Source organism: Episyrphus balteatus, chromosome 4 (genome assembly GCF_945859705.1).
Source record: "Episyrphus balteatus chromosome 4, idEpiBalt1.1, whole genome shotgun sequence".
In the NCBI taxonomy this organism is placed as follows: Eukaryota; Metazoa; Arthropoda; class Insecta; order Diptera; family Syrphidae; genus Episyrphus; species Episyrphus balteatus.
Genome location: NC_079137.1, coordinates 74,718,224 through 74,746,090, shown reverse-complemented (window position 1 = coordinate 74,746,090; position 27,867 = coordinate 74,718,224). Strand labels below are relative to the sequence as shown.

At 32.6% G+C, this 27,867-nt stretch overlaps 2 protein-coding genes across 4 annotated transcripts in view; one reads left to right on the top strand and one right to left on the bottom strand.

Moving 5' to 3' along the window:
* Positions 1-1,212: 1,212 nt before the first annotated feature.
* Positions 1,213-26,292, bottom strand: LOC129918466 (protein O-mannosyltransferase 1). The gene is made up of 7 exons (XM_055999048.1): positions 26,235-26,292; positions 9,111-10,031; positions 4,502-4,803; positions 4,184-4,444; positions 3,536-4,125; positions 2,200-2,386; positions 1,213-2,133 (listed from the first exon to the last, which is right to left on the bottom strand). Exons 2-7 carry the CDS (start codon positions 9,695-9,697, stop codon positions 1,415-1,417), a joined length of 2,646 nt encoding a protein of 881 aa, XP_055855023.1. The 5' UTR covers positions 9,698-10,031; positions 26,235-26,292; the 3' UTR covers positions 1,213-1,414.
* LOC129918467 (zinc finger protein 1) overlaps positions 6,148-27,867 on the top strand; it is a 31,043-nt gene continuing 9,323 nt past the window's right edge. Inside the window, exon 1 of one of the 3 annotated variants that reach the window (XM_055999051.1) lies at positions 6,148-6,181. The gene's annotated coding sequence lies outside the window, so the exon portion shown is untranslated. Of the gene's footprint in view, positions 6,182-23,697; positions 24,853-25,725; positions 26,349-27,867 lie in introns of those variants that run through there. The other 2 variants (XM_055999049.1, XM_055999050.1) reach the window with 2 other exon arrangements.

Below are 27,867 nucleotides of genomic sequence, written 5' to 3'. Positions count from 1 at the left end.
CCTATAAAATTTCGCATACCAATGAATTTATTAATTGATTTTGTAAAGTTATATTAAAGGTCTTTTAAAATTATAAATGTGTCTACAGTGTAAAAATCATATAGCTATAGGATCGATGCTTTTTTTTCTAATACATAAACTGAAATTAAATTTTTTAATGTTTAGCTTTCTTGTGATAATTTTTTCTCTTAAAACAAATACATATAGTATGCAGCGGGTCAATTACTGATCTGTGAAACTGTGAAGTGATAAGTTTTGTCCACGTCTTCACGATAAATTAGCATCTCTGTCTGTGAAAAAAATGAATAGAAACTTCAAAAACTTTTAGTGTGATAAGTTTTTTATACATTATTTATTCTTCTGTGAAAATTAAAATGTGTTTTTTAAACAACATTAAATCTTTAAAGAATGGTCGCATCTTGGTCGGGTCTGGATCGCTCCTTAGTCACGTCTCTGACCAAAAAAATGTATTTGAAAACGCATAGGTACTTTATGTGCATAATATGGTAACATGAATCCACAAAAACTTTCAAAAACCAGACAATTTAGTTTAACCCAAAGAAAATCTATCTTGTGGCAACAATTTTTTCTTGGTCTTATCCTTTCTTAAAATAATTGCATACACTTTACCTAGGAGTTACTTCAATAGGGTCTGCAAGAATTTCATATCTTATACATTCAAATTAATCAAAGATCCATCCAAGATCATTTTAATCATAATTCAAGTGGGTCCATTCACTATCATGTGTATTTTGACCAAAAGCAAGCTGAAACACTGTCATTTAAAAAACAATCTTAACATATTATCTTAACATGATCTAAGGATATTTTTCGATGCTGCATCTTACGAAACTAAAAGAACGATAATCTGACTATTGACTTCCCTGAAAAACGTTTTGGTTTAAAAAAAAACTTTACCTATAATTTGAAATTAGGAATCATCATAGCATGTTCCAGGGATTTAAAAAATCACATTTGATGCCCTTTGAAACCATATAGATCTCATTTTTGTCGGTACATTCTCATTTATAGTCCTTTTTATGAAAATATGAATATTTGTTCAGGTTAATAAGCAAAATGAAAGCAAACAGTGTTAAAAGTACTTAAATAATTTTGTTTTATCTCAATTATATAATTTATTCTTAAATTGCGAACAACCTCAAACATAATCTCATTTTAAAAAATTTTACAATTTTCTTACAAAATAATCTTTTAAGAAATATTCTAAACTCTATATTGATTGCTTTTCTTGTCCTTAATAATTTTTAACAAAATACGAACCACAAAGAGTATATTATTATGTAATATAGTTACAAAATTTCAATTCTTCTATATTTAACTACTCCGTGAGAAATACACAACAATAATTTCGATAATTATTTTCTACTTAAAATCATTTTTTTAATTTAATTTATTATTTTCCAGTTAATTCTTTATGAATAATTAAATCCCAAGTATCTTTCCATCTCAATTGTATAACTTCATTTGATGTTAATTTATCAATACCATAAGTTAATGGTAATAATTTTCTATAAACATGAAATACTCCAAATATCCATGCTATCACTGCTAATCGATATGTGCGTACAAACCAGCGATTTTTCGTATATTGTCTTAGCAAGTAGTCCACATGTTCAAACATATAACAAAGTAGCAGCATCTTGAATAGAAGCGATGGCATGTAATTATGCAAGAATAACGTACGATCCACAAAGAAATAAGGCAAATAATGAATTAGATATCCACCAACAAATATATCACCAATATCAAGGAACCGCTGCCATTCTGTTGGTGGGAGATCAAATTCTAAACGTTGTCTTCGAATCAAATAGAAAGCTAAAAGTCCAAAGTATAGAAATATTGCTCCCGTTGCTGAGTACCAAATTAATATATTCCCTAAGAGATGTATTTGTCCATTGGATCTTTTATCGACCCAATAAGCTATCCCTTTATCGAGAAGAGGCCATTCTAGAGGTTCAGAACTATACATATGCGAGTCAATGTCGTTCTTTGTACTCAAAAGCATTTTTGATTGCAATTCAAAGAATTTATCCCAAAATGAAAGCTTTGTTTTTTGTGTTGGAATCATTTCGGCGGTGAGAAGTTGTCTTTCACGTTCACGTTGATCTTGTGCTAAAGAAAAAAAGAAGTTAAAATGAGTAAAGGATATTACAAGGAAAGGTTGTTATGGATCCTCACTTTTAGTATACCGATGCTCTTCAACATTCCAAATGGCATCTTTGTTGTTTATAATTCTATCTCCTACCACTTCATGCTGGTTGAATCCCCAATCGGGAAGCTGTTTGCCACTGAAACGCATAGCTACACCAGTTGTCACATGTATAAGACGGATTTGAGATTTGATAGCATGCCAAATTGGTCCTTCCTGAAAGAGAAAATTAATTAAAACAATTTTAGTACAGGTAAAATAGGCATTTAAAAAAAAATTGTCATCGTGAAATCATGAAACTTGGCAAAAAATTTGCTTTTGGAAAAGGGTGTTTTTTTTTCGAAGAGACTTAATCTAGGTATCCAAAAAGCTAATGATTCAGATTATTTTTGGTTTCGATAGCAAATTTAATGTTTATGCTTAAGTTTATAGACGTTTTACTAGAATTATTGGCTTTTTGAGACCAATAACAGATTTTACTGTGTCTTCGAAAAAATAAACACGCACCTAAATTTTTTTTATGAAAACTCTTTTTTCTTGCAAATTCAAAGTCTTCACTAAAACAAATCATTAGGGTGGCCCATCATTTTTGTTTTCACTAAAAAAAACGCCCTTTTAATCATGATATTCTTATAGGCACTTTAGATTTTGGTTTCTAATCTCAAAAGAAACATATGTAATTGCGGAATTTAAATAGGGTAGCATTGTTATAACTTACTTTTTTCCACATTTTCTCTAAACCTTAAAAAAAAACACCTTTTTACATGAAAAAAAAAATGTATAAACTTATTATATTCGTTATTCCGTTATTGCTGTAACATTTTTTCCCATTTTTTGTGGTACTAATTCCGAATTTGTTCATTTCTTAGAAAAAAAAACACCCTTTCACTCAAGACTCTTGTAGACTCTGTAGATTCTTAGTTCTTATAACAAACAAAACTTTTTCACCAATTTTGAAAAATTAACAAAATTTATGTCATCTGTTATTATACCTTTCCCACACAGAACTCAACCCATCAAAAAAATACACTTTCACCAAAAAATATGTTTACTTGTTTTTAATCGGCAATAACTTTTCTTAGAGCAATCGTATTGACTTTATTTTTATGTTATTAGATTCAGTATCAAAAAATACCTTAAAAACAAGTGTTATATGTTGATATTCGACAAAAAAATTTTGTTCACTATATTTTTAACCTTCACCCCCTCCCTTTTGTCCGCGAAAAAAAATCATTAAACCCAAATTTTTGTATAGACTTTTTTATCCTTGGTTTCATGAGTGTAACCATTTTTTTTTAATTTGTTGATATTATTTACTATTTTACCTATATACTATTTGTTTTGAATTTAGACAAAGAAACTCACCGTATCCTTGTTCAATATCTCCACCCTCCATAAAAGTTGACCTTCCATATTGATCTCATAATCAATATAACATGTAATTTCCTGACACGATGGAGTCATTGGTGCAGCAACATCATGACTGTTAAGTCCCCGACTGGTTATACCATGAACCAACTGAATTACATCTCCATCTTTGATAGGATCCATTTCATCTCCAACAACTAATTCCTCTTTATCTGGCCTTTTAACAATCCACCAATTGTTGACATCCTTAAAGCTATAACAAGTAACTTGTTGTTGATGTGAAGAACCTCGCTTATCAGGATATTTCACAGGATAGACAGCAGCATGTGAATGTAACCAACAAGCACGTCCGTGAGTATGCCGGAGGGTGATTTGAGAACCATGAACAATTTTTAAAGGTTGTCCTTTTGTAATCGATGCAAGTCCACCTTCCAGGGACGCTTGAAAGGCACTCGTCATGACATTGTCGTGTGGTCCAGCTTTGGTAAGAGTGTTCAAATGGAGGTAGAAGACACTAATGTAAATTCCAATCGGTATAATGGTGAATATTAGAATTCGACTAATTGCTTGAAGGATTATCTGAAAATCTGTAAGGAATTTTTAAGTTAACTTTTTTAATCTTAAAATGTAGAGAAAGTGTCTTGCCTGTAACTGATGAATCATAAAGCATATTCCAAAGATAACGACACATTAAATAGAATGCCAAACATCCTGAATAAAAACCCACATATTTCACGCTCAACGCGAAAGCAAAGAATGATGCCGAAGCTAATCCAGAAATAATCCATCGTGGGCTGGCGAATGTGCTTTTTTGAAAACGAAGAAGATGTAAAAGACCCAAAGAGGCAAAGAGCAGTAACATTGATTCCATTAAAATGAATCTAGACTGCGTCAGAAGGGAATTATCTAAAAAGAAAAAATTGATATAAACTGATTTTGGAAAATCATTTATTTTGTTCTTACCAAAAATAATCAAAAGACCTCCTAATAAAGCGGTCCATCGATTGACTGGAATTTCCAAAAGTAACTTATAGGCTACCGGTGAGAGAAGACTTCCACATAGTGCTGGCAGGAATCGTAGCCAAAAAACAGGTACGTTATGTGTGTAAATAGAACCGATTCGTGGAAATGTATAATTGCCATCGTAGCCAGCGAAGCTGGAAACAGCTGCAATCAGTTGTTTACCGAGAGGTGGATGTTGATCGAAGAAGAAAATATTTCTTATATACAGGGATATGTATTTGCCATAATGGAGTTCATCGAAACTGTAAAGAAAGTATAGAAATTTATTACAAAATTAATTAGAAATGAGAAAACGAAAGAGCTGATGTACGAACTTAAAAAAAAAATTTTCCTTTCTTTTTTTTGTTGTTGCTGATCGCCGGTAAGCACGTGCAATTGCGTACCCTCTATGCAAAAGTGCGTTTTTTTTTATAATTTCATAGTTAAATTATACAAACGGAAAATGTTACCATTACCCGGCATTTTGTGTATAAAGTTATAGTTTCTGCTTTATCATGCAAATTTGTTGGAATTTATCAACAGACCATTAACCTTTCTTAATGAGTAATTCAAAACTAACACACTTAAATGAGCTTATTACCATATCTATGCCAATAGTTTTATTGTGAATATAAATGGATTAGTAATTTATTTTCATTAAACCAAACTTTCTTTTTGACAAATAACTTTGCAAGAGACAGACCATTAGTTTAAATTTTAATTGAATTTAAATAACCGGTTACACGTGTTTTTTTTTAAACCTTATTGAATGTTAACTGAAAATTAGATAATTACCATTTGTTTGAACTATAAACATTGCACTTTAAAAGAGTTGAACAAAGAAAAGGTGACTCAACAATTTAAGCCGGCTATTGTGACATTGCGATTTGTAGTGGCATTTTGTGTGTAAAGCTACAAAATGGTAAGTTATGGGCAGAGAACACGTGCAACATTCTCCAATATATTATGTGGCGGTGAAATAAGGAAGTAGTTGTTGTTTTTATCTAATGCGTATCGTAGGCGTTTGCTGCAGATAATTTAAAGTTAAGTTGTATTTGGCATTAAGTTTTGATTGCGCTTTACCGTTAATTTGACATTTACATAGTTGTTATGTTAATGAACCACATAAATTGTGGACTTATTGGAAACTATTAATCATTTACTTTTGCGCCATTCTTTGTGCTTTTAACTATTTGAATGAAACAAAAAATTTAAATTTGATTTAAGATTTTTAAAATTATAAACATTTACAGTTTGTTCTTTAAATGCATAAGGACTGTTTGCTGAAACAAAACTTAAATATTTAAGTAGACTCTTGTTCTATACTTTCTTTTTTATAGTTTATGTTTATGACTAGTACGCAGATCGGGCTAATTTAAAGCTGAAATTTTGTTTCTGAATTATTTCTGATATATTTTTCTTTCGCTAAATTGTGACAGATAAAAACGTATACATAGTTGGAAACGAGTGTGTGATATTCTAGCTGAATCTGCGTCAAACTCGACTGAAATTCTTAAATGTACTTTAGCTTGGCTAAATTTTGGAGATAATTTTGTATGGCTAAAATTTTTTTATTTCCTAGATAGACGGATAAAAGTTAAAACCATGAAATATGTAATTCATCAAAAATCAACATAAAAGGTATTTGAAAAAAAAATTGTATGTAATTAGAGAGCAAAAATAAAATAACTTGACAGGTATCCACCAAAATTTTGGTTTATGAAATAAAGCAAAATTTAAAAATATTTTTCTCGTGACCTTATACGTTTTGTAGGGCATATTGAATTTATTAAAACTACATACGTGGATTTTTAATATACCTTCAAAATCTGCATTTAAGGACAAAAAATTGTTGTTTTTAGACCTTCAGGCATTGCAAGTACATACTCTCGCTTTGTCAGTTTCCAACCAATTTTAATTTTTTAACCTGTTATATAAAATGAAGATATTTCAATCTTTGCAACAATACAATTTAAAACCTAGACATAAACTCAAGAATTTTAAAAATAGTGTTTTATTCTATATTTTCTGTACTTGAACATCGATTCTAAGCATAGGTACTTTTAAACCCAAAAATTTTGATTTTGATAATTAAAAAAAAAAAAATAATAAGTTTTAATAATCAAATTATTTATGTTCCATAAAAGCAAGTAGAAGAGGCGTAACGAAGTCCGCCGGGTCAACTATTGTACTATAAAAATATCCGATTTTATTTGAAAATATTATATTTATAATTATGCTATGAGTACCTATAACTATACTTAAAAAAAACTGTTTTTTTAATTTTGATATATTAAAAATTAAATTTAGCCTTTTTAATTTGTTACCGACTTATAAAAATAGGCACAGTTGAAAATACTTAAAATTGTCTATTTTAAAAGTATCATCAAAATCAAATAAGTTTTATTTGAAAATGCAAAAGAATTGATAACGGTATTTTGTAGAGGAGTTCAATACAATCATTTTTTACAATGGGGGGGGGTCTTTCTCCCCCCGTTTAGGCGGGAGGGGCAATTTTCTAAAATATGACAAAAAATTAAAAAAAAATTATTAAAAAACAACGGCAACACTTAGAGTTATGAATGAGACCTTTTTCAAAAGCCAAAATTCTACTTTTATGTATGTAGTTCAAATTTTTAAATCAAGTTATTTCAATCAATGGTTTTCGAAATAATTTGTAATTGGTCCCAAGAATCTCGCGATATTTTTAAAAAGAATACTTAAAAATAAATAAAAATGGTAGAAGAGTATGAAGTTCAAGGTGTATCAAAGTGAGATGGCCCCCTGCAAACCCCCCTGCTTGGGCACACTAAAGGATTTGGGGTGGGGTCAAGGTTGGGTATTGGGTATGTACAAAGTTTCTTTTGAATTCGAAAAAACTTTTATATTCTGAAGAAAATTTGCCTACACCCAAACTCGCACCCACCCCAAATCCTATAATAGTGAGATCAAGCAGGGGGTTGCAAGGGGGCATACTGCTTGCAAGCATAATGTTTATTTAAACACGAAAAAACTAAAAAAATACAAATTTGATAGAAAGGAAGTTTTTTAATTTTCAATTTTCTCAAAAACTAGAAGACATAGAAGCATATGGTTTTCAAAATTTGGTAATAAATTAATTGAGGCAGTTTATTTTATCGATTAATTTCATATTTAAATTCATAGTCTTGGTAAAAATAGTATTAAATGTGTTTTTTAAAACTTTTTTACACAAATTTTGACTTTGAAGTTGATTGTTTCGAGAAAATTTAATTGAAATAATTTGATTTAAAAATAAGAATTAAGTGTGCAATTCTGGCTTTTGAAAAAGTTATCATTTATAACTGTGAGTGTTGCCGTTGTTTTTTAATGATTTTTTTTTAATTTTTCGCCATACATATTTTAAAAAATTGCCCCTCCCGCCTAAATGGGGGGAGATAGAATAGTAAAAAAATGATTGTATTGAACTCTTAAAAATACCGTTATCAATTCTTGCCGCCTTAGTTATCGTACTCTCCCCCAAATAATAAAAGTTTCATTAAATAATACCAATTTTACTCTATTATTAAAAAGTAAATTTAAAAAGAAACAGAACCGACTTTTAAACAGTGTCAAAATGATCCTCTATTTTCTATAAAAAACTAAATAAATCATAGAACCAAAATGCCATGCTTTGTTAAGTACACATCGCCATCGCAGACAAATATAATTGTCATGTTAATAGCCTCATTATAATATTACAAATAGGTATCTATTTCTATATTGTTTTAAGTTACATTTAAGCAACCCAAAATGGTCATTAAAAAATAAGAATGTTGTCATTAAGTCATTAAACGCCGCACCGAAGCATGTAAACGTGACATTTTGACACACCTATGACGACTGGGTAACACAGTATACTTACTGTATTACCCATTCGTCATAGTTAACAAAAAAAAAAAATACATTAAAAATTATAAAATCTCTTAAATCAAGTGCAATTAAATGTCTCCAAAACACTGCCCAAGAAGAAAAAAAAAATTGTAAACAACATTTTCTCATAATAAAAATTTTCTTAAAGTCAATGCATTTGAGGAGTGGTTAATTTCAGTCACGCTTGAATTGTCTCAATGGCATTCTTTTGTAAATTTGTGGTTCTCAGACATTCCACAAAAAAAGTAATAAAACCAAAAAAATGGCACACAAATTCCCGCCACCGGCTGATCAAGTGATTATAAAAGTCACAAACGGGAATTAAAAACCAAACAAAAACCAGACCAAACACTTAATTGAGTGGAGCGCCCAGTCTTTTAAGCTGCCCACCACACTCGTGTAACTGGCACTAGGTGAATCAAGCAATCACCAGTCTCACCAAACACACTATACAACCAGTCTACCTCTTTGTAGAGCTATGTTAAAAAAAGTAGGCCACATCTCTTAAGGAGACATTCAACTCGCATAAGTCGCTTTTTGCCTTCAAGTCTTATTTCGAAAAGACCTGCACCTATATTTTCCCAGTTTAATTAATGTATTTTGATTTCATTCCAAGATATTTGACAAAAATATTTTTACAACTACGCAAATAAATTGAAAAAAAAAAACCTATACTCACACAACATTATTTGGCGTTGAAAGCTTATAAAAACGCGTACAAAACGCCACCACAAACAGCAATAACGCCACCAAATCAAATTTCAAACTGATCATAAAGTTCGCACGCTCCTCATATTTCCGTTGCTGTGAATTATTAAGCATTAAAGAGTAATCTGCTGCCTCCGTACAGCAACAACATGAACACGCGGCATTATCACCATTTCCGCCACTCGCAAACGATCGTGCAACACTTGTTCGTGAGAGTTTTTCAGTATCGGTGGTATTTTGAAAATTGGCCAAAATCTCACTACAACACGATTCGTGATATGAAGCGTTTGTCGAAACGGACGCCGAACGATCGGCGGCTATTGAGAATTTTTCAAGCTTCTCACTTGATCCACGACCACCCCCAGTGCCATTGGAGGAGCCTCCTTTACGGCTGCGCTGTTGGTGGAGTCTTTCATTTCCTAAAGCTGCTGCAGCAGCAATCGAGCTTGACGTTAGCGAGGAATTTTCTACGTGGTTAAGTTTATTATACTTTTTAGCTGATGCATTTGTTGTTGTTGTTGTACGTCGTTTTAAGAGTGTACTTGTTAAAGTAGCCATTGTTTATTGGTTACTTTTTCTTTTTTATTTTTTTTTCTCACTCAAAAATAAAGAAGCTTATCACTTTGCAATTTAAAGATCTTCATCTTCATTTACTATCAAATTAGCACTTAATTGAGAACCCACGTTTTTGGGTACTTTCTCTTGTGAAGAATTTTTGATCTTGTTTTTTTTTTTTTTTGTTTCCTTCTTAAATTAATCGATGAAAGTTTTTCTGACCGATCTTTTGTGTGCGTTTTCTGTCTTTTTCAAATTCCGTTACCGTCGCCACGTAACATCAGACTCAGACTGAAGATAGTTGGTCATAAAGATGAAGAAAAAGACTTAAAAGAGTCTGAAAATAAAATTGTTTTGAACCAATATAAGTAAAGTTATGGGAATAACAAGAAATCAAAGTAAGAAAAAGAGTAGATAAACATTGTTCTCTTTTGAGAGTCTCTTTGAGTTAGATTCTTGAAACAATATTAAAAGACTCAACTGTCGGGAATCTAGATCTATATAGTACCTAAAGATTTGTTATTCAGTCAAAGGTTTGATCCGTGAATGAGGCTCAATGTTTTTGCATTGATTTCCGTATAGGGCATGTTTATATTTGATGATGTCTGGTTAACATAGAGAAGAATTGATTTTAGAAAATGTAAACAATTATTATCATTTAAATAGGTATTCCATTTTTAGATATTCAAATAATTTATTACTCTGTGGACCTTCAACGTTTAAGGAAATGGTAGGTATATACAAATTTCATCCCGAAAATCTGGATGTAAGGCCAGCAATTGAAAAAATTCTGCAGTTGTCGATTTTCAACCAATTTAAGTTGTGTTTTTTTCTCAATGGTCTCTTTCTCAAAAGATTTTTATTAAAAGTCCCTCGATGGTTTTGTATTTAAAATGAAGAAAAAAAAAACGTTTCACAGCAAAAAAAAAAAATAATAAATATTTCTTTTCTTGCTGAAGAGTTTGAGTTTGGACATTTTTTGGCTATTTTGTGCAAATAACAAAATAAGCATTGTTTTGCCAAAAAAAATAAGTAGTAGTAAATAAGGTAAAAAATAATTTTTTAGTACACCTTCTTGTAATGGACAAAAAAGCAAAGAGAAATAAAAAAAGAACAAAGCCGTATCGCCACAATTTTTATTTGCTCGCATTTGTCTGGTGTCATGCGATCTTAATTTTAAAGGATACACTGTTTTTTTTAAGCTGTTAGGTAACTAATTATTGCCTCAGTGACTTCTAGTCCCGCTCCTTCTACTAAAAAAAAAAATCATCTGTTCTTAAAAAGGATTACAAAGTTTTTTAGAGAAGTCGAAATGCTTAATGCTTAAAATACACAAAAGAAAAGTACGTATACGCCATAGTGTATATGGAAAATCTGTGAATTACAACTTTTCCACCACACTCAAAACTAAGATTAATAGCAGAGTCAATTATTTACAAAATCTTCATTTTCTTTGCCGTCAGTGTTAGTAAAATAAAATAAAATTCTTTCGAATAGGAACCATAAAACTAACTTAAAAAGAAATATTTTTCAACTTTTTTTTTCTTCTTAATTCTATTTGCTTATTTTTTAAATATTACAAAAACAAAAAATAAATAATTAGACATGACATATAACGATCAAAGAAATTGCAAAAAAAGGGGGTCTCGCAATTCGCCACAGCCAAAGCCACTGAAGGGAATTACTTGAAACTTCATAATAGTTGAAGGGAAATTGAAATTTTTGTAGGATCAAAATTAGCGGTCCTCATTATATAACTAAAATGGAAAAAGTTGTTTTTCTTAATGCTCTAACGATTTTGATTTAAAATAACTTATGTAATATGCCAAATAAGGTCTCACTTTTGAAAACCTTCAATATTTTTTTGACCGTTCTCAACGGAACTTGCCATAGAACTGTTTTCTTTTTGTTTGAAATTTAAACTTTACGACCAATATCAATTAAAAAAATGAAGTAAAAAAGTTTTTGTAACTCTAATAGGTATTAAAATTTAGAAAAATTTCAAAAGATCATTTTTTGAATAAAAAAAATTAATTTTTTTTTTTGAAAAAATCAATTTTTTTAAAACTGATCAATGAGATTTTTTAAAATTTTGATTTTATTTGTCAAATAAAATTTTCTTTTTGCTGGCATACCTATTTTTTTTTTTTGAAAACTTTTTTAAAATTTGTATAATGTATATTAAAACAAAAATTCATTCTAAAAAATTCTTTGTTTGGAGTGTAAACCATTAAAGAGAATTTTTTGTAACCTCTTTAACCAAATATTATATAACCTACTTTTTAATATTTTTTTTTTAATTTATTTAAAATATTTCTTTTATAAATTTTTGAAAAGTTTTAGAGCCGTTTGCTGAATTGAAAATTAAGCTTTATGTTCAACATAAATCCTTATGTGACAGTTTACGCAGAGGAAAAATTCAGCATATAATGGCCCTTAATACTCCAAGCAACTTTTAACATAAGAGTAAGCACGTGCGATTCAGTCTTGAATTTAATTTGATTTGCCATAGAAAAGTAAAAAAAAATCTAAATTTGAACAAAACAAAAATACTGCAGACTGCGGCGAAGCTAAAAAGAGGATTATTTTTGACCGCTAAGTGCGTAGTAGTTAGTATATTTTCCCTTATAACTTCAAAACTAATAATTTTTAATTTAAAAACTAAGGAATCATTGAAAGCGCCTTATTCATCCGCTGGTTATATATGTAAGTATGTGTTTTTCTTATGTACACCGGATACGCAAAAGAAATCATTTCACTGAAACCCTTTTACAATACGGTTTTACCGATTTCAAAAATAAGTTCAAGTCATTTTCCATAAATTTGAAAAAAAAAAGAAATAAAAAACAGAGTTCATAGGGTAAATCAGAAATTTCTTCACCAATTTATATTTCACACTTCTTCTTGGTTATTTTTTAGATTTTGTTCTTCTCATTTCAACAGTATCTATGACACACAACTTGATATTCTTACAATTTCTTGTATCTTTCTCTCAAAGTTGTATCTTTTATTATTTTTCCACTCTTTGTTTTATTGAGTGGTTTTCTTTTCGTTTTTACTTTACCTTTAACTATTATTTCTGTTTACTTATTTTACCTGACTTACCTGGTTTAGTCTTGAAAGAATGTTAGTAAACAAAAACATGAGAAAAAAAATGTGTGTAAGTAAGTTTTAACCACGAAGAACTGTTATGATGTTGTGTTACTTTCATTTTGTCCCATTCCCACAGGTTGCAAACACTGATTTTTCGTAATAAGAGACTTCTATAAGGCCGTATGGTAGGTATAGGCAATTGAAAAGCAGACAGGTGTTTTCTCTTAAAGAAGTATTTACTTTTAGTGTGTTGTGTTGATTTGTTTGTTTGTGATGGTGTTAAGTATTTTAAGATGGATTGACTTTGTGGTTTTGAATGTTAGGTAGGTAAGTAAACGATCGACGCATATTGCACTTGGAAGTGTATTGAAGGTAGGTAAGGTACATAAGTATTTATAGGAAAAGTGTTGGTTAAATCAGGTATTTGCATTTTCTGAGGGTATTTTTAGAATTCACATAAATTTGTTGTTGTGATTCTATTTAAATGTCAGCGAGGAAGTGAGATTTTATTTGTAAGAAAAAAGATGTGCTTAGACCTTATATTGAGTTAGACCTTTTAATTTGAACCCCCCCCCCCCCCCCCCCCCCCAAACATTGACTTATAGTCCAGATGTTCATATATGGGCGACCCAGCAGTTTATACCACCCCCAAATTGTTTTTGCTCATTCGATAGAGAATTAGGTGAATGTCATTATTTGATTTTTCGCACTTTTGAAATTCACTTTTTGGCCGCCATGTTGGATTTTAGTTTTTATTAAATATCTCGACTTCTATTCATCCTAGGTAAAAGTTTGTTGTAAAATATTTAATTTTGCGTCTTTTATGTTCAAAACAAAACAAAAAAACACTTTCTATCAAAAATATGAAAAAACCTTCCGAGAAAATATTTTTCACCTCAAAATTCTCTGCAATTTTGCCATATGTATAACTTTTTTTTTGTATCGCTTTAAATAAAAATAAAATGCACGACTGGGGTCGCACGTACTTGCTCTTATGATAAAAGTAGCTTTTATGTCAAAGCTTTTTAGGAAAAATATTTTCAATTAATTACACTGGTTAACAAAATTGAACTTGCCGGAACAAAAAATACTTTTCTGAAGGTTTTCGTTGTGCTGAACTCGAAAAAATCAGAATCAGAAAAAATTAATCAGCTCCCGTTTTTGAAATATTACCGTTAGAAAATGCAGTACTTCGGACCTTATTTTTTATATAAGGTAAATTGTTTGTGCATATTTAGTAACGGTTTTTATAAGAAACAATTTTCCACCTTTTTAAATCTGTTTAAATCTTTTCGATATCTTTTTTACTTCCAGAGATATCCTCAGTTGTTTGCATATTTCATAAATTTTATAACGACATTATCTCCTTTATGATATAGGTATGAAGCGAAAGCCACTTTCTTCATTTTAAGATATCTCGGACAATAACAAAGATATCGGAAAGATTAAAAAAGTTCTTGAAAGAAGGAAAATAGTTTTTATAGAAACCGTTACTAAATTAATATCTACTAACAATTTCTCTTATATTAAAGAATAAGGTCCGAAGTAGTCAAAAACAAGTTTTTTTGCATTTTCTAACGGTAATATTTCAAAAACGGGAGCTGATCAATTTTTTCTGACTTTGGATTCGAATTCAGCACACTGAAAACCTTCTTGAAAAGTATATTTTTGTTTCGGCAACAGAACCCTTGTTAACCAGTGTTATAATTTTTGATTTTATGAACAGTTTCATAAGAAATGCAGAAATATGCAAATTTTTTTTTATAACTTCTTACGCCATATTTCTGCTACCCGTATTTTTTGAGAAAAACTAAAAACGCAGTTATGTTAGATTAACGTTCAAAATAACGTGTGTTATAAATCAAAATCGTTAGAGTTGTTTTCGAGAAAATTGCAATAACTCATTAATGGTGGAGCCGACATCAGCGATTTAAAAAAAAAATTTAATATCATATTTCCACTATCCGTATTTTTTGAGAAAAACTAAAAATGCAGTTATGTTAAATATACGTATAGCATTAAGTGAGTCAAATTTAATCAAAATCGTTAGAGCCGTTTTCGAGAAAATTGCAATACCTCGAACACGTTGTATGGGAGGTACATGTTTTAAGCGAGATATTGAAAAACAAAAAAAAAACCAACCTTGGAAATTACGAAAAAATCATCTGTACCAAATTTCAAGAAAATCCGTCCACCCGTTTAAGCTGCAGCTTCATGTACAGCTTTTTTTGACGACGCACAGACGCACAGACTAACGGACGTCATGACGAAAACCACTTTTTCGGACTTCTCCATGATCGTTATGTTAGTTTTGATTAAAACCTCAAATTTTTTTTTGACACGAAACCAATACTTGCCCTATTGAGCAAGTAAAAAATATTAATCTTTTTGTTAAAAAATATCCTTTTTTTACCAAATGAAGAGACTTATTTGTTGGATCAATCAACACTAACTTTATATAGTTATAGATTGTTTCTTGTTATAGTATTCTTTTTTCATAATTTAATTATATCATTATATTATATAAAATGTTTGTTAATTATATTTAAGTGAAAATGAATGCTGAATAAAAATTGAAATTGAATTGAAATTGAATTAAAAATTTAAAAAATTGTACGTCTTAATCTTAATTTTTTCTTGTAAGAAACGGCTACTATACTCACTAATCCTTAAAAATTCAAGATTTGGTTGAAAAATGATTTAAAAAAAAAGTAAAGATAAAAACACAGGCAGAATTTATAGCGATACAGAAAAAAAATTTGTGTAGCAGAGCTTTAGAGAATTTTAAGGTGAAAAATATTTTATCGGAAGGTTTTTTCAAAATGTTGATAAAAAATGCTCAAAATTTAAAAATTTATATATTTTTCGTTTTTTTTTACTGTTTTTTGCTTGTAACTTTTTTAATATTCAGAATATCGAAAAAATGTTCTTAACGCGAAATTTACCTAATTGTCTACGTTTTTTGTAAGACAAACTTTATCGTAGGATGAACATAAGTCGAGATATTTAATAAATAATAAAATCCAAGATGGCGGCCAAAAGGTGAATTTCACGAGGTTAAAAAATCAGGTTTATGACGTTTACCCAATTCTCTATCGAATGAACAAAAAATAATGTAGGAGTGGTACAAACTTATGGGTGAAATTATAAATGCACTGGACTATTAAGCAACTATCCGTCACAACACGAAGAACGGTGTTTCATATAATCTTAAAAGTTTAATTATTTCATTCACCGAAAAGCCTTTATAATATCCTTTTCCAATATAAATTGGCTAAAGGATATTTATCAGAATAAATAAATATAATTCAACCACACACAATCATTAAAAAAATAAATATACCCACCATCATCATCAATATAATCCTTGAGCTGAACAAAAAAATGTATACAATTCCAACGAAATTTAATTCACTTACGTCAATTAAACACACTCCTCGTTTATTTTCCATATAATCTACACGCATTTCTCACTTCCGTGGAACTTTCCCCCATCACCTACGAGCGAATCTCCTTATTCATAAACGATACCTATACGCTACAACACATTGCCTTCAATCTGATGGTGTTGTTAACTTTTGTTTCCACTTTTCCGGAAGGACCAAATAACAACACCATTCACAAAATCCACCCAATAATACACCATCGCAGCCATCAACACTCAATTTGCCCAGGAGAGTGTAAACACGACGACGACGACGACAAGGTCGGCCAAACGATTTTCCGGAGAAAAGAAAAAAAGAAACCAACCAACACTAACCCCACTGCCATTTATCTCCATATTACCCTACCGTAAAAAAAAAAACACCACAACACACACCACCCCTTAAATGGCCCATTGCCGAAATTATATGAAGCACCACCAGGAGCGGCACACCAAACCCACCAAAGCACAGAGTTCCAATTGCTCTCGCACTACTCTCCCAGTCAGTATCACAATTCCATACACTTCCTATATACAACACCCACTTCAGCTGGGTTGCCTGGGTTTTCAAGTGTTCATCCTTTTTTCGAGGGTGTGATTGCAGCCAGCAGAGAACCGGTATTCGGTACGGCATTCATTTGCTTCGCTTCGCCGTGTGTGTCCTTGTCCTCGACCTAGTTTAATGTCAATGTCATTGACATCGTCCTCCATCGCCGAGGTCGTCGTCATCGTCATCGCCATCGTCGTCGTCGTAGTCGTCGTATTCGACGTCGTCGTTGTTCTTTTGTATAAATTTTTTTTTTTCATTCCATACCTTCCACCAACACCAAACCACAACAATCCAACACAATAATACAGCAGAGCTAAGGACCTCTCCTGTCCTGGTTATAGCCCTTCCAAACGAGACTAGGGAACCCGGGGAGAGCAAGCAAAAGCCGAAGCACACATAAGTGGAAGAATGAGAAAGAAATAATGAAAAAAAAAACGAAAAAAGAAAAAAATCTCCAAACGTATTTTTATTTTCACAGCCTGTCTGCCTTTATCCTTTCCTCAACGCGAGCGAGGACCACCCTCATGCTCCAGAATAGCACCACCAACACTGTGTGGCAGAGCAATAGCACAGCACAAAACCCATCATCATCATAGCAGGAAATAACCCCAAAGTATGGAAAGAATTCTCATCCCTGCTATAATGGCGAACAGAGGCAGAGTATGGGCGATGAGAAGAGCAGACAGGTTGTGTGTACGGATGCTACATATAGAAAATGCGAGGGAGCTGGGAATCTGAGCCACTCGCTACCCCAAAACAAAAGTGCGTCCTCGTCTGTGATGCCAATGGCATAGCAAAGGCATGATGGCACACAGTACAGAGAGCAGAGCAGTGTGACTGCACTTAGCGGCTGTGCTCCAGAAACCCAGAAATTGCCAGGTAGACATCAGGTAGGCCATATGTAGGGCTCGTCGAATGATGATGATGGTTGTATAAGGGTGGGTGTCTGTATATTTCTTCAATGGGGTATGGGTGGATGGGGAGGTCAGGTGAAGATACGGAATGTTGTGTCGTCGTTGAATAAGTGCATCGACGAGATACTATGCCACCGCCGCCGGGACAGATTTGTCGATGAGTTCTGCGGTGGTGGTGGCGACGACGACGATAACGACAACGACAGCAATCCATGACTTCAAGCTGAATTGGTGAATGGTGAATGGAATATGTAGGGCTGGCTAAAATGGATGAAGGGTGTATATTTTGTTTTATACGAAATTGTTGATTGTCGACGTTGTTATATCGTCCGTGTTGTCGACGTGGGGTTCTCCGTGTTTTCCGTTGTTTTGTTATTCCGGTTTGGGGTTTATTAAAGGAAATTCCAGTTTTGGGTGGTTGAACATTTCTGACACTTTAAGGATTCGATGAACTTTGCTTATGACACATGAATGTTTAAGAGACGGTTTATTCTTGAAAATGAATAGGACTTCTATCGAATAAACTATTGTCTGAATGAAAATGAGCCCCTTCCATAGACATGCCTGTTGAGCTTTCTATATAAACCCAAGTTATGTAGGTGGCAAAAAGGCTTTTAGTTCAAATTCTTCTTTGGAAATAACAATTTACCAAAAAGTCTAAACTGAGCAATTTTGAGCAAATCCAGTATAAGCAACTCTTTCGAAACAATATCGGAGTACCCATTTCAATTAAACTTGGAACTTGTTAAAACTTTTTTTTTTTTGGAAGAATACTGAGCTATTTTGATCAACTTCGGGCCCTTTTCAATTAACTTGGAACATCACAAAAAATTTTTTGGGCTCGAGAATAGAAAGGTGCTTCAAAATCATGAAGCACTTGGTTGGAACTTGATTAGATTTTGCAAAACAAATTTTTTTTTTTTCAAGAAAAACTGAGCAATTTTGAGCAACCCAGACATCAGCCACTTTATAATTTTTGTAAGAAATAGTTTTTATGTAGATACTCCAAAGCTGTTACACATTAAAATAGTTGTAAATATCTTATGAATAAATCTGAGCAACTTTGAACTACTCGCGATGGATTTAAATGGGCTCGAGAATAGGCAGCTGCTTCAAAATGTTGATAAACAATTTTAAATTATTTGGTTGGAACTTGTCGGATTTAGTAAAATAAAACTTTTTTTTTTAAAGAAAACTGCGCAATTTTTGAGCAACCCAGATATCAGCAAATTTTTAAGTTTTGTAAGAAACAAATTGTATGTACTCTACAGCTGTAAAAAGTTTTCCTTTTGTAAGCTTATCGTTAAAATACTTGTAAGTACCTTATGAATAAAACTGAGCCACTTTGAGCAACTCGTAGTACCCCGTGGAGTGCAATGGTCAGCACGATGCACTGTAACGTCAGAGGTCTAACGTCATACTTATGGCATGTGAGTATTTAAGGAATAAGAAACTGAGCAATTGTGAGCAAATATCAGTACGATGAATAAAAATCACAGTAGTCTGTTGACGTCTTAGATTAGATTGCTCAAGTAATTAGGGTTTTGACTTTAAGGTGCTATGAAAGAACTTAAAAATGAAAACTGAGCAATTTCGAGCAAATCAACTAAATGCATGCCTTTTAAAAACTGTGACGACCAAATTAAATGTACTTGACAGCTATGAGGCAAATATTAAGAGATGAGGCAAAATATTAAAAGGTAAAATATTAAAAGATTTTAAATAATTCATTTCAATTTATTTATGCAAAAAACTAAGCAAGTATGAGCAATTTTATTGAAAATTTTGTTTCTTATGTAAAATTTTTGATAGAGTTATTCAACGGAAGTACCTAGCATTTTGTATAGTTAAATTTAAAAAAAATGGGAAATATGAACAACTCAAGTTAAAGCAATTTTTTTTCAAATTACTTTCACGTAATTTTTTACCGACTTCCAAAAAGGAGGAGTGAACTAATTTTGATTATTCTTTTTGTTTTGGAAATCTGGTGCCCGCAGTGTGGTTTCATTTCAATTCTGGCAATGGAATCTATGAGAAAATCATAAAACCCAATTCTGATCCATGGAAGTCGGTTTTATTTTCTCGATAAAAATGATTATTATATTTAATGACGAATGCCTTATAATCTATCAGTTTTATGAGCAATTATTGGCAACTTATAAATTAGAAACGTCTATGAAAATATGAGAGTAATTTTAAAACCCTTTGGACTTAAAACCATTTACAAAAATAAAGCTTATATACTAAAACTGACCTAAAACAACTATATTTTCACCGCCAATCTTTTCAAAAAATCGAATAGTTAAACCTAACAAGTGAATTTCAAAGAAAAGTGAAAATCTATTTCCACTTCTAAGCCAAAACAACATCGACCAAAAACCAAATATTATGCTTTAAACTATAGTCCGAAATAGAAACAAGTGCTACGCCGTGATATGCCATTAAAGAATCAACCCCGAAACAGCTCAACAAAACGGCGAAATTTACATATAGCAAGGAAAATATCAATACACATAACTATAACCATTTATATATACTCTCTACTCCACATCACACTACTCTATTGTCCCCTAGGCTCCCCAAACTTATATCAACGCACCATTCTCTCACTCCTATATCCTGATCACACAAATATATGAATGTCGATGTCTATAGCCACACAACTACATATATAAACAGACTTTATCAATTTATAAGTGTACATAGAGACGACTCCTCTATATCCTAATACTCCAAAACTTACCCCAAGGGTGAGTCACCACTTTAGTGCATCCTTGCACAACGCGCAGGCAGACAGAACCCTAACCATTTTGTGTGCGCCTTGCACAGCATTTTATCCTATATAGTCCTCTCACTCATTCCGTCCATAGTATAATAAAGTGAAATGCTTTTGCTTCTCAAACTACATTATCTCTCTATGCTCTGTGTTAGTTTGTTGAACGATATTTTCAAGGATATTTCTTTGGGGAGAAGAGTAGTTGTGTGTTGTGTAGAATAGGCAAACAAGGTTTTGGTTTGGAGGGGTAGGCAGCATCGTCTATGGGGCAATGGCTGCTTGGTTTGCAAGAGTATAGTAGTTTTCTAGTAAGTATACCCACATTTAGATATGGTGGAAAGAGAAAATCAAGTGCAAAGCCGGAGGATATCATATGGTGGTGCTGTTCGATTGAGTAAAATTTTGTTGGAATAGGTTGGGGTACATACACTACACATTTTGCAAAATATTCTATACCAAAATTATGACTTCTAATACTTATTTCATAGAAAAGTGATGCCGTGTTTTGTGTTTAGAAACTAAGCACTATAATTTCTAATGTAGCTGTACTATAATCGTTTTTTAGAATTTAAAAGAAAAATAATAACTTTTGTTGGGCGCCATTTTAATTCACGAACTGTTAGAAGCATATCTTTTATATAATGAATGCAGAATTTTCTTTAATAACTTAAGGTTTCATTTTTATTATAACACAATGAAGTTTAAGATTAATAACACCACAACTCACAAAGTGTCAAAATAGAGTTCACAAGGCTCAGATTTCTGTCCGTTATTTTTTTTTTTCTTTCAATTTGCAAATTGTAAGTTTCGAAAATGCGTTTTTAAGTCGCTTTACTTTTATTCACTTATAAAAAGATTCGCGTTGGACGCCATATTTTTACACAGGCAATTTTACATTTTTACAAACGAGAAAAAGTTTGCATTGTGTGAGCCATGCTAATTTGACAACGACGTTTTACATAGAGCTCAGAAGAGTCAGAAGTAGTGGAATCAAGACAAAATTGAGAAACACTTGAGGAAGACTAAAATTTATCTCCAAAATAAAATTTACGTATTAGTTTGGAGTTGGGTGCCAATGAGGGCAAGATGGAATGAAGAATCTGCCGAACAGAGTTCCAGGTAATAAATGACGAAGGCTTGAAGAGGGTTAAAATGTATCTCTAGACTCTTGACAGAGTAACTGTGCATTGGGAGCCATTTACGAGGAAGGGAATGGAATTGTGGAATGAGAAAGAGTAATCTAGAAAATAATTGAAGAAGGCTGAAAGTGGGATGAAATTTATTTTATGAACTGGTACGAAATTCCACATAGTTGTAGTTTTGCGTTGGGTGCCATTTAAAAATAGAAAAATGGAACCATTGGGAAGTTAATATTTCTAATCTTACGAAGACATTTTGTACAGTGATTGAAGGAGATTTGAAGAGGGTTAATATATATATTTCCATAACCCGTACGGAAGAATTGAAATAAATTTTAATGGGCGCTATTTGTTAGAAAGTTATTGTAAGGATCTAGATAGTTATTGTTAGAAATGAGAAAGAGTTATCAGGAAAATAAATTAAGAAGACTTAAAAACGCGTACAAAAATCTACTTATCAATAGTTTTGCGTTCGGCGCCATTTATAAACAGGAAAATGGAACAATGAGGGAAGTTCACAATGCGAATAAGAGGAAGAGTATTTGGCCAGTAATTGAAGAAGACTTGAATAGAGTTCAAATGCTTTTCCAGAATCCTTACATCAGAACAAAAAAAATATACCGGGCGCCATTTAGTACAACGAAAGTGTGAAGATAAGGAAAATTGTGGTGAAAACTGTGTAAAAGAAACCAGTACAATAGTAAAGGAAGCCTTGAAGTGAACTCAAATTTAACCTGATTCCGTAAAAAATTGCATACCTACGCGAGTAGTTCTGCGTTGGGAGCCATTTAATAAATTAGTTATATAAGCTTATTTATTGGAAAAGACATTTAAAACTTTATAGTATTATATTTAGAAATGCTTTACACTTAGGTATAAAACCTTTATAAAGTTGACAAACCTTATTTAATTCACTCAAGCCTAAGATATCGATTTCTCTAAAAAACTGTGTCCCGGAAATGATTTTCACGCCAATTGAATAAAAAACCAGGCAATTTTCCGTAATTCTCCCATCCATTTATTCCATTTCACCCCTATCTGCATTCCAATACACATCCCACTTCTGAATCTCTTTTTCAATTATCTTATCAAAACACACATTCGCACGGCAACACTCATAATAATCATTATACTCTCTTACATCCACCCTAGATCTCCAAATCACAAAATAACAACATCCTTCAGAGTATATTCCATCGAAAGTCGTTGCAATTCAAAAGAAACAAGTTCATTTCTCCCCCAAAAAACAAAACTTATACGAGACAAGGACTGCATCAATGCAATTTTGCAATAGGTACACTAGTAAAAAAAAAATCTTCCATAAAAAAACTGTCTCTCTATAGAATATATATATTTGTATGTATGTAGTATAGGTACCTATGTGTATCTACTATATGTGAGTAAAAATGTATCAAAATGCATAAAACCCCCATACATACAAACAAAATGTGACAAATGCCAATAGGGATCCATACCACCATCGCCGGTGCATGCGCCTCTTTCAACCCAAGGCATACTACAGCTTCTCGCCCCAAAACACAAATACAAGCACAAAAAAACAAACAAAAAAAAATTATATATATCATACACAAACTCTCCAACAACGACTTTTACTCCCAATATGCAAGCTGGAATATATCTAAAAAATACTAAAAATCCAGGACTAAAAAAAACCATACCGTACAAAAATTCCATATAAAAATGTATATTCCCTATAGACAACAAAATCCCCCCCCCTTCACAAACATCCCCGCGCTTACCCACTTTCCATCAAGTGATTTAATATTTTTGTCTCGCTCTCAATTGTTTTGCAATAACAAAAAATAAATATAAAAAAAAAAAACACAACTACGAGTACAACAACGAACTGAAACAGCACGATAAAGGACCAAATAGCACCATCAAATGATACTACTTGCAAAAAACAACGCTTTTCCAAAAAAACAACAACACCGACACACATCCTCGCCGCCGCTTTACCTACTCTCTCTCTAATCGTTCCACCGAACACATAACAAAAAATTGATTGTATGGCGTGTAGCTAGAGTATAGGGAATACAAAAAAACAACAACAAAAAAAAATCGAAAAAAAGGACTCCCCATCATCAAATACACAAAAAAAGGCAAAAAAAAAAAACACAACGAATCGAACCCCAACACATAGACATACAACACTCAACACACAACCGCCACACAATCGACATCCCTAACAACAGGCCCCCCACAGAAAACAGTCCAATTCGGGATTGACTGGAGTGTGGAGTGTGGCTCCGTATAGCAAACAAACAATAAATTTTCTTCCTTTTCAACAACCAAAAAGGATCTCTTCTCTTTTGCTGGCTCTGTTTTCGAGTGTATACACAGAACCCAAAGCTAGAACCAGACCCAGAGCCACCTTCTTTTTATACAACACACATCTCGTTTCTACAAAAAATCCTCGCTACATACATTTTTTCCTTTGCTTCGTGCTGCTGCTTGCTTAAAAGAAAAAAAGGGGAGGCAAAAAATCACATCACGGTATCCTTTTTTTCCGAGAAAATATATAAAAAACGCCACCGCAGCACTCTCCCAAAAAAAAAATTCAGGACGAAAAGGACGAAAATAAAAAAACAAAAAAGGCAAAAATATTGGGAAAAAAACGAGAAACTCCTACTCTCTCTCTATACACTCTTATTGCCGGTTCTTTGGAAAAAGGAATCCTTTTTATTTTTTCGACCACGGCCAACAACATTCGGGGAGATCTTTTTTCATCCTTCGTCCTTTATTCACCACCTCGCACTCTGTCGTCTTCCGCTATACTTTTTTGCCCATATTTACACGCCCGCCGCGAGTGGTACGAAAAATAAAAGAAAAGAAAAAATAGTTGAAAAAAAAAAATTAATCAGAAAAAAAAAACAAGGATATAGATACCTACAGTCGTTTGTTGGGTTGTCCTGGATAATTTTTTTTTTCGAGGTTTGTACGTATTATCCTGTCTTCGGGTTTTCGGGAAAGTGTCGCACGACGGCGAAAGTTTTTTTTCTCTCCGGTTTTTTGTTTTTTTTTTTCCACTCTCGTATTGAGAGTGGGTGGTGTTGGTTGGGCCGACACGACGACGACGACAAAGACCCACCATTTTATTAGTACAAAGGACATCAGCTGTAAATGGGAGTTGAATAAGGATATAAACGACAACCAACTACGTGGAGGTAGAAGAAGAGCACCATTATACGAGGAAAATAATACAACGACGACGGGAAATTCCTTTGAACCTTTTTTGGTGGTAAGTACGATTATACATGATGGGGGCCAAGCGCAAAACGAGACATACAACATTCTCTTGCACCACCAGAGAAGTTGTGTATAGCGTGTATAAATCAATATCCTGCAGTGCGTCCTGCTTATAGAGCACACTCTGCAATATACTCGAGTTTATATGTACGCGAAACTTTCGCTTAAAATGCGAAAGCCAGCCAGAGCAACCATGGTGGACCATTATCCATATCCACCATATCGGTTTTCTGCGTATAGTACCTACCTACCTACATAAAGCGGGCCAGGACCTAGGACCACGAAATCAGATTTGCTTAATCCCCAACGCAGTAGAGTACCCGGAAGGCGTCGTTTCGTTGGTCACCTTTCCCTTCCCCATTCCCCGCCTGTACACAAAACACAAAATCCAAAGTGTACCTCTATCGTGCGATGTGTACACTCTCCATATACAAGTCTGTGCCTAGGATCCCCCGTGTGAAAGTGAAATCGATTTGCCCGTTTTTCGGGAAGCAACACACAGAGTCGTGATGTTGGTGCATCATCATCATCATATCCATCCGTTGTGCCATTGCCGCACCGCTCGCTGAGCCGCCATACCGTCAAAAGGATATCGTCAAGTGAAAGGATCAAACATAGTTTGGGGGATGCAGGTGTGCGCTCGCCATGGCACAGCCATCTTGTTCCAAAACACACATTCACACATACACTCGCCGCATACACACAACCATATCATGAAGATATATACTCTTCTATGCTGTCTGTCAGCCCCACCCCCTCTCTTGCAGCGATATCTCTGCAGCCTACTTTCTGACAGACAAATAGTCCCCCAAACTGTGTACAATTTTCACTCTCCACATGTAGTTTTTTTATCGTTCTTTAGCAATTTTTATCCTTATCCTTGCAAAAATAGACGCAAAAAAAAACTTAGCCCAATCCATACGTTAATTTTTTTTCACTGCCACCCACTTTTCAAGGACCCAAACTCTCGTCGCACACAATACTACCAACGCGCCTCTGAGCCACTCAAACCTTTCGGTGCGTCAGGCGGGTTGTCTTTTTTCCACCCATTCTTTAGAGCGAGGGGAGGCCAATCCTCTTTTATATGCGATACTTATAACCGGCTCAGGAGTTAACTCGGTCCTTTTCGGGGACGGGTATGATTTGGCAGTTCAGTTCTGTGTAACGTGAGGTGCGAAGGTACCTATACTGCATTAAACGTATAGTGGCGAGTCATTTCGTGAGTGTTACAGGACAAGAAAAAGTGTTTTTTTTATTTTTTTCTTCTTTTTTACTGCATTCAACTTGCATTCATAAAAGGACTCACTGCGAGAGTCCTCTTGTTTTTTAAATAATTTTTTTCTGGATTTTATACATTCACTTATTGTTACTTACGTGCGCCATAATAACACGGCGAATATCATTTAACGAATATAACTATCGCACACTATTTTTTTTTTTTCGATCATGGATACCAATAAGGATTATGTTAACAGGACCAAAGGAAAGGTGTGTTTGAAATAAATTAAATAAAAGTTATACAGAAAATAAATTTTAAAAAAAGCCAGTGAAAAGAGAGTGTTTTTAATATTTAAAGTTTTTTAAGAAATAGAATCGTCCTTTTTTTTCGAGGAAATTATTATACACTTTGACGTTTATATTCGCTTTATCGGTTTTGTCTTCCTGTTTATATATAATTTTCTTAGGAATTTATGTTTGAAAACAATGACGTTTTTTTAAAGCGCATGTCCTTATTTATGACAAATATTTTGATTGTATACAAAACAAGTATACACATATTTCATGTTGGTTGTATTATCTTAAAGTTTTTTTTTTTGTCGTTGTTGTTGTTGACACTCAAACTTTGACAGAAGATACAACTTTGTGTTGTTGTGAAGATTTTGTGTTGGACACAAAAAATATAAAAATGCCTGTTGCTTATTCTTATTGTTATATTTTTGCAAGATGGTAAATATTTTGATTGATTTCTGTGGAAAAAATATAATGAACTTGAAACAAAAGGACGCATTTTAATCTTATTTGTAGACTTTAACGAGTGTAACGAAAGACTATATATACTCCTTTGAGAAACTTTTTTAATATATAAAATGTTATTTGTCGAAATATTTTCATTTCAAAGTGAGTTTAATTGAATTTTAATTTTCGTTAAAAAAAAGTACGTATACGCCACCGTGTACCAATAAAATACAATAATTAGTTATAGTAACATATTGTGAAGTTAAGTTGTTTTTCGTGCCACAACTAGTTGTAAAAATGCCTATTTCATTTGGAACTGTATGGGTTGATGTTCTTCTAGTGGGACTTTGTGTCCCCAAAGTGTTCGTCTGAGTTTTTCGTCGGCAAACAGATCAACTACAAAGAATTTCTTTAGTGCACTTCTGAATTCTTATGTATGCATTGCACATTAAAGTGATCATAATATGCAAGAAATCTAACAGACAATTTAACCACTGTATTAAAATAGATAGACTGATTTTGACACATAGTACGCAATAGGTATCAAATTATATCTTTATTTGAGATTCCCTATCAAATAGATACCGAGCGCACTCGAATGAGCAATGAAGCTGATTTCAAGATATGTGGCATATTTTGTTTGTGCATTTTTTGTTTATTTTACTAGGCTGCACCTACTAATTTTCCTGAAATGGATAATAGTTTAGAAAAATAATAAGGACTTCAAAAAAGAGAAAAATGATATTTTAATTTTATTTCACACTTAAAATTTTAAATTTTCGAAATCAGAAACCTTCCAAAGCCCAAAACGTGTTTACAAGATTTTGAAAATTTTGAAAGAATTCTTGCTCAAAAGTAGAAAGAAGATTTCTCTATTTTAACTATTATTTTTTTACAAATCCTCAAAAATGACTCTTACAGTTAAAAAACTCATACCAATGGTATCCAGAAAAAAAATTAAAATTACAACCCCAAGTTTCTGTTTAAAATAAATTCAGAAGTCGAAAATTTGTTTATTCAAACTGACGCGAGGTGTTAGCGGACCCTTTTT

Coding starts and splice junctions, on each gene's coding strand:
- LOC129918466 (XM_055999048.1), bottom strand. CDS start 9,697: ATGGCTACTTTAACAAGTACACTCTTAAAACGACGTACAACAACAACA. Junction 4,445..4,501: donor AGGTCTTTTGATTATTTTTG/GTAAGAACAAAA, acceptor TTTTCTTTTTAG/ATAATTCCCTTCTGACGCAG. Junction 2,387..3,535: donor AGATATTGAACAAGGATACG/GTGAGTTTCTTT, acceptor TTTCTCTTTCAG/GAAGGACCAATTTGGCATGC.